The 6980-nt window shown below is 34.4% G+C and overlaps 1 protein-coding gene and 1 long non-coding RNA gene across 8 annotated transcripts; both read left to right on the top strand.

Annotated features, from left to right (window-relative positions):
• Nucleotides 1-684: 684 nt before the first annotated feature.
• LOC107492653 (ATPase 10, plasma membrane-type) lies at nucleotides 685-2908 on the top strand. 6 transcript variants are annotated; one of them, XR_008010679.1, is made up of 6 exons: nucleotides 685-947; nucleotides 1063-1151; nucleotides 1603-1664; nucleotides 1788-1951; nucleotides 2367-2460; nucleotides 2553-2605. XR_008010679.1 is itself a non-coding variant. In XM_052263390.1 (5 exons), exons 2-5 carry the CDS (start codon nucleotides 1098-1100, stop codon nucleotides 2624-2626), a joined length of 378 nt encoding a protein of 125 aa, XP_052119350.1. In that variant the 5' UTR covers nucleotides 685-947; nucleotides 1063-1097; the 3' UTR covers nucleotides 2627-2908. The 6 variants fall into 6 exon arrangements, 3 of the variants coding, with proteins under 3 accessions (XP_052119350.1, XP_052119351.1, XP_052119349.1); XR_002364559.2 differs by having other exon boundaries at nucleotides 1603-1951; XR_008010680.1 differs by having other exon boundaries at nucleotides 1603-1951; nucleotides 2096-2460; nucleotides 2553-2584.
• A 5-nt stretch (nucleotides 2909-2913) lies between these two features.
• Nucleotides 2914-4808, top strand: LOC127748563 (uncharacterized). 2 transcript variants are annotated; one of them, XR_008010682.1, is made up of 5 exons: nucleotides 2914-3008; nucleotides 3115-3502; nucleotides 3941-4122; nucleotides 4345-4484; nucleotides 4579-4808. It is a non-coding gene; the product is annotated as an uncharacterized LOC127748563 (long non-coding RNA). The 2 variants fall into 2 exon arrangements; XR_008010681.1 differs by having other exon boundaries at nucleotides 2920-3502; nucleotides 4579-4805.
• Nucleotides 4809-6980: the final 2172 nt, after the last annotated feature.

Below are 6980 nucleotides of genomic sequence, written 5' to 3'. Positions count from 1 at the left end.
TGAATTACATAAGTATCTCTATCTTTATGCTTTATTCATATATCATCCATAACCATTTGAATCTGCCTGACTAAGATTTACAAGGTGACCATAGCTTGCTTCATGCCAACAATCTCCGTGGGATCAACCCTTACTCGCGTAAGGTTTATTACTTGGACGACCCAGTGCACTTGCTGGTTAGTTGTGCGAAGTTGTGATAAAGAGTTGAGATTACAATTGTGCGTACCATGTTGATGGCGCCATTGATGATCACAATTTCGTGCACCATATTCCAATGTACAAGCACTAATTTGTTCTCCAAAACTAGTTCAACGCCATTGGATCTCTGCAAGTTGCAAGCACTATTAGAAAACTAGTTATTACAGACGGATATTTCTGACAGATTTATCCCACAAAAATACAGACAGATTTTGCGAGGAATTTTTTGTCGGAAACATAGAAAAATGAATTAACATAAATTACATATGGAAAAGAGAATCTGTCGATAATTCTGTCAAAAAAATTAATTTTTTTCGTGGAATATAATTACCGACAGAAAATCCATCTGTAATTAAATAAACAGAATATTGTGATTTTTTAAAAATATTACAGACAAAAAATCTTTCTATAATTTAAAATATTCCATCGAAAATATTAAAATAAGGAATTGGTTAACCTTACTCTCAATCCCTTATTTCACTTTTTTGACGTTTTCCTTGGATTACTCCCATGCCTTCTCACTCTCCTTTGAAGATGTGACGTCCTCCGCTGTCGCCGCCGCCGCTCGCGTCACACGAGCTCCCTCCACCGTCGCTCTCATCGCGTTTGCTCCATTCGTCGCCATCGTCGCACGAGCTCTCTCTACCATGCTCTTGTCTTACGAGCTCCCTCCGCCGCCGCTCTCGTCGCTGCTTCTTCTCTCCTCGCCGGAGGTTTGTCATCGTCTCTTCTCGTCACCGTTAGTTCAGGTAGGCCTGCGCCTCCTTCTCATCCCTAGCCCTAACCCTTCCATTGTGATTCTGTTCTGATTTCATTATCCCTAGCCCTAACCCTAACCCTGTCTCTTCCCTATTTTACTTGAAGTTGAAAATCAAAGAATACGATCGAGGAGAGCTCTTATGTTTGCAAATCAGTTATTGCTGCTACAAAGAACTGAGTTTCTAAATTCTAAGGTATGAATTTTGTATGTTCCTATAATTTGTGAAATCTGAAACATAACAATTTGTATGATTGTGGTATAGAATGTATTTTGTTTATGAACTATATATTTGAATTGCTGAGATTTTTTATCTAGAATTTGCATGCATGTTCTTGTTCCTTCCTGTTCATGTTATGACTTATGACTCTTGATTTTGGCTCCTCCTTCTTGTCCTTGTCTGAATCTGCTGAATTGCTTTTTATCATGTTTTTTAAATTTAGAGTTCTCTACTGAATAGTTATATTAGTTCTCTGCTGAATTGCGTTTTATCAAAATTTAGAGTACAAAATAATAGTGAGAGAAAGACAAAAATTAGTTCTCTATGGACTCTTGAATGATATATGTTGCATTATTTATTTTAGCTTCTGAGCATTTTTACCTATGCTCTGGCTGTAATTTTGATAAATTTTCTGATTTCATTGCAGTGAAACATGATTGTGTGTTTGGTGCTGACTTGGATTTAATTGAAATAACCTATGTATCATGGGTATAAGAAGCTTCCTCTCCCCACTTACTGTGCTTTCTTCCTCCCACTCTCATATCAACTCTGAGATTTCGAATATTTTGACAAAGATTTGTTGGCAAACTTACATATGACCTGTCATGCCAGGTTCTCCAGGAGCTTAACCATCCCATTGTATATTCTCTATCTCCTGGAACTAGTGTGACACCAACATTGGCCAAGGATGTCAATGAGCTAGTAAACATGTATCGTATAATAAGAGATGACTGGGATAACTGGGCTAATGTCAAATCTCATTTTGATGTATCAAGGTGATTAAGTTTATAGCATTTATTTCTGTTCAATATATATTTGTTTTGGTATTCAGAATGTTTTGCAATTATGCAGCTTCTCTTACTGGGTTCTGTTAGCCATCACCGTATTATGTAACTCGAATTCACTTAATTTTGAATCAGAGATTCAGCTGCAGCTAGTATGATAGGAGTAAAAGGTTTAAATGGGAATTCATGGCCTGATTTGTACATACTACTAATTCTACTAAGAACATAATGGTTTATGTTTCCTTGCTAATAAGCACACTATGAAATAATCATACAAGTTTGAAATTAAGTTTTCATAGTTTGATAACTCTTTTGCCCTAAATTGATTAGCAAAAATTGCAATAAAAATGTTGCATGATTCATACATTCATTTCATGAGTAAAGTGGAATGCTGAACATGATTCAGGCGCTGCTACCACTGTTTGATCCTCCCAGGCATGATAGCGCTGAAACCATCACAAGAGCCCTGAACCTTGGTGTTAATGTGAAAATGATTACTGGTAAGATTTGTGGTGTTATTTTTCTTTTTTGCTCATACCATTAACTCAAATCATGTTGCTTAGAAATTTCTTTTGGGTTTCTTTTTCTCCAGGTGATCAACTTGCTATTTCAAAGAAAACTGGAAGAAGGCTTGGCAGCATGGGAACAAACATGGAAGATATTTAATCCCTTCACTCTTCTTTTTCTTTTCTGATATTTTTGTGTTCTAACATTGCAAAATTGATTAACATAATATTTCATCTTAGCTTTATAAAACTAAACATAATATTTCACTCTCCTCCTAAGCTTCATCTACTTCTCTTCTCTTCTCTTCTCTTATCTTCTCTTCTCATCTCTTCATTTGAATAAAAACCAAAACTACTACTTGTCTCTTTGCCTCACTGCCAAAACCACCACTGCCTTAAGCTTAGTGTGAAACCAAATCACTTTCATTCATTCATATACATCGAAAGAAACTTTTCTCTTTCCTTTTCCCCTTTCTTTTCACCAGGATTTCAGATACCATTTTCCTCAGTATCAACTATCAAGTATCAACTCTATTAACAAAGTTATGTAATTAAAGATGTTTTTCCCTTCTTCTTCTTTAGCTTTATTTTTCTTCTTTTTCTTGAGAGTTATGTAATTAAAGATGTTTTTCCTTCTAATTTGTTCAGACCCATATGTTGAGGTAATAGCTTTATCTCCGAAATCTCTCTTAGCAACAAACAGATTCACGTGTGAGATATGCAACAAAGGGTTCCAGAGAGACCAAAACCTACAACTCCACAAAAGAGGCCACAACCTACCATGGAAGCTGAAGCAGAGAACAAGCAAAGAGATAAGGAAGAAAGTGTACATGTGTCCTAAACCCAGTTGCGTCCACCACGACCTGTGATGGGCCTTGGTGGGGATCAAGAAACACTTTTGTAGGAAGCACGGTGAGAAGAAGTGGAAGTGTGAGAAATGTTCAAAGAAGTATGCAGTTCAATCTGATTGGAAAGCGCATTCCAAGACATGTGGCACTAGAGAGTACATATGTGACTGTGGAACTCTCTTCTTAAGGTAACTAACTGCTATTCTTGTATCATTCAAACTATATAAAAATGATTAAAATTACTAAATCATGCAGTTTCTGTAAGATAAGATATGTGGTGTTAAGTGGTAAAGATTTGAAGTATATTTTAAGAGCAGTGGAAACTCAGATGCAGTTGTTTTTGACTATTTTGTTTTCATAATTAATTTTTCAATAATATTATTAGTGAGTTTGAAATTTGTGTATATGTTTTGATTTTGGTGGGCTACTAGGTAAATATTAAAGTTAACTAAATTTTTATGGCAAAAATGCAGAAGAGGATGACATAAATGCTTAAGAAAATTAAGTAATAAAAAAAGAAATGATAAACGGTTGATCAATTATTAGACAACCCTTTATCTACATGGTTGATCTTAATTGATCCATAAACCTCAACATTCTTAACTAAACTTGTTCAATTAAAATAGACTGCATTCACCACAAAGAAAGACTATGGCAAAGAAGAGAGAGAGGCACAATGAGCTGCTACACAGAAAACTCTTCATGGTCTTCAGCCACCAGAAACAACCAATCTTTTCAATGACAAGAATAGCTACAGGAAACTTTCAGAGATTGTTGATCAAGCAAAAAGACGTGCTGAGGTTGTAAGGTAAGTTTTCACTTTAGTTTACTACACTTGTATTATATAACGTTGATTAATGTTTGAATAAAGGATAAATTACACTTAACTCTTTTGAGATTACACATGACCCTATAAAAATATACTAAATTAGAGATTTTTGTTTGAATTGATTAACAGGCTGAGGGAGCTTCACACTCTAAATTATAGTAACGGGATCTCTTTTTCTGTATGTTTCCTTCAATTTTCCAGTTTAGGAAAGACCCATCCTTCAAACCACAAGGTGGCCAGTTAAGGGAAAATGATATGGACTATGATACTGATGAGAATTCAATGGCAACACTTAGACGTCATCTTCGGGGAGCTACCGAGGAGTACTACAGATATAAAAGGTAAGCAATTATCAGTTTAGTTCTATTTCAGTATGAATGAATTCAAGCATTCCAATTCATTCTAATTCCAATTTGGGTTTTAATTCTATTTCAGTCAGAAGATGCCAAGATCAACTTTTAATGTGGAGCTTGATGCTGCCAATGCAAGTTGGTTATTCATTAATATTTTAGATTGTTCTATCTTGTGTAATTTGTAACATCAGTTAATGAAGGAGATCCATGTAACATTGAGATGGTCATCTTATTTTTTTGGTATCTTTTTATTAAGATGGCGAGATATTGGCCAATGATGTTGAAAAATAACATCCAATTTAATAGGTATCATGTAATGAATATTATGTTTATCTATGTGATTTTTGGCTTTTTTTTTCAATTTACATTGTGTTTAATGGAGTAAATTTAGAAAAAAATATCAGAAGTATTCATTTTGCAATGGAAAAATCTAAAAAAAAATTCTATTTTACCTTACTGACGAATTTACAGACGAATTTTCTGTCTGTATTCAGAGTTTGGAATGGTTTTCCAAAGCTTCAATTACCGACGGAAAATCTGTCTCTAATTACCGACGAAAAATTCATCAAAAAATTTGTCTCTAGTTACCGACGAAAAATCCGTTGAAAAGTTTGACGTTCCAGGAGAATAGAAGGAAAAACTTATCGAGGAAAAATCTGTCGGTAACTGATAAAAATCTGTCGGTAAATTACCGAAAGAAAAAATTTGTCGGTAAATTACCGACAGAAAAAATCTGTCGATAAATAATTTCCGACAAAACGTTTATAGAAGGACGAAATTTGTCGGTAATTTCGTCAGTAACCAAAAATTGGTCTATAATAAACACTAAATCTATCTGTATTAAGTAATTTTCTAATTGTGAAGCAGCTTCGTATGTATAGTAAAGATTAAATTAATTTTTTTATCATAACAAATAAAGGCACCACTTGGTGGAGGCCAAGAATTATTATACTTTACGTTGGTTATATTAAACAAAAATGTAACCATGAAGTTTCTTAAATTCTAGAGATTCCGAACGAAGTAGTAGTAGTGGCTTTCTTATTTTGCAAATAGGTATTCTAGAAAAATGTTACATATCTAACATGATAATAATGCATGTTAATTATTTCATTAACATATTCAAAATTTAAATTTATATAATTTATTTACGATTTCAATTTTATAAATTACACATTTAAAATTATAAGATTACACAATTAACAGTAATCTTATTATACATTGTAAAAAATATATATATACATTTTATATTAATTATATGTTTTAAGTATTCACTACAAAAAGTTTTAAAATAGCGATCGATTTTAGCGATCAACAAAATCGATTACTATTAGTGACCAATTTTGCGACCAATTAAACTTTTCTAGGATTTAAAAAAATCGGTTGTTAAATCGGTCGCTAAATTTCAATTAGCGACCGATTTAGTGAGAACAAATTATTTGATGAATAAATAGTATTTTGATTAAAGATAATTTTATTGGATTTAAAACTAATTTTTCAATTATTATATTACCCCTATTTTTTATTAAAAATTACCCACCTACCTCTACACTTTTTTCCTAAATCAAAACCCTAACCCTAACACACCCACCAGCACTAACAATCGCCATCACCCCTATTACCCACGCACGAAGAAGGAAAAAAGAAAAAGAAAAGAGAAGAGATGGAGAAATGGAGAGGGGGAAGAAGAAAGGGAGAAGGGAAGGAGAGGGAGACGGCGTGGTGGGCGTCACTGCCACCGTTGTCGCCGCTGTGCCGTTAAGTGGTGAGAGTATCACGGAGAGGGAAGCATCGCCGTTAAGCCAGAGCCACCGCTGGGGAATTTTCGCCGTCGCCGTCGTCGTCTAGCCAGGAGGAGAGGGGAAACGCCACCGTCGCGGGAGGATTCAGAGGGGAGAGAGAGAGCTTACGCGAGTTGGAGGGGTTGTCTTTGCGCACCGTCGTCGTTTTGTCATGCTCGTCGCTGTAATAAGTAATGTTTGTGAATTATTTGTATAAAGGCTCTTATTTTGTGTGTTGTAATATGTAATGTTTGTGAATTATTTGTATAAAGGAATTTTATTGTGTGTGTGTGTGTACGGGTTTTTTTATTTTATTGAATAAAATAAATGTAGTAATAACCAAAATAAATAATTTAAAAAATATTTACCATTTTAAATTCTCCAGTCTTATCTCGTTTATAGTATAAACGAGATTATCTCATTCACACTATAAACGAGATACGTGAAACGTCATCTTGTAACAACCCAGTTTTTGAATACGTGAGATCTTTTCTGAAGACACGGAGTTCTTCGGAAGATCAGTGAAGGGAACACCTCTACTGTGTCATCAAGCATCTCAATCCTCATTGTCATTATGTCATCTTTAAGTTCGAACCTCTTTTGGGGCAAGCTTGATAATGCAATCACAAAGAACCTAGTTTTTGAACTGTATCGGTTAGGAGTTTTGATTCTGGTTTCCGTAAATAGTCTCAGTTTCTAGTATGAT

This window comes from Arachis duranensis, chromosome 6, assembly GCF_000817695.3.
Source record: "Arachis duranensis cultivar V14167 chromosome 6, aradu.V14167.gnm2.J7QH, whole genome shotgun sequence".
NCBI classification, from domain to species: domain Eukaryota; kingdom Viridiplantae; phylum Streptophyta; class Magnoliopsida; order Fabales; family Fabaceae; genus Arachis; species Arachis duranensis.
Note: the sequence above shows the minus strand (reverse complement) of the source record. Positions and strands in the feature narration are given on the sequence as shown.

Bases quoted from the DNA above. Each gene is read 5' to 3' on its own strand.
- LOC107492653 (XM_052263389.1), top strand. From the start codon at position 1,098: ATGTTTGCAAATCAGTTATTGCTGCTACAAAGAACTGAGTTTCTAAAT. The intron at 1,952-2,344 runs GTGATTAAGTTT...TCATGAGTAAAG, and splicing joins TCTCATTTTGATGTATCAAG to TGGAATGCTGAACATGATTC. The intron at 2,461-2,552 runs GTAAGATTTGTG...CTTTTTCTCCAG, and splicing joins TAATGTGAAAATGATTACTG to GTGATCAACTTGCTATTTCA.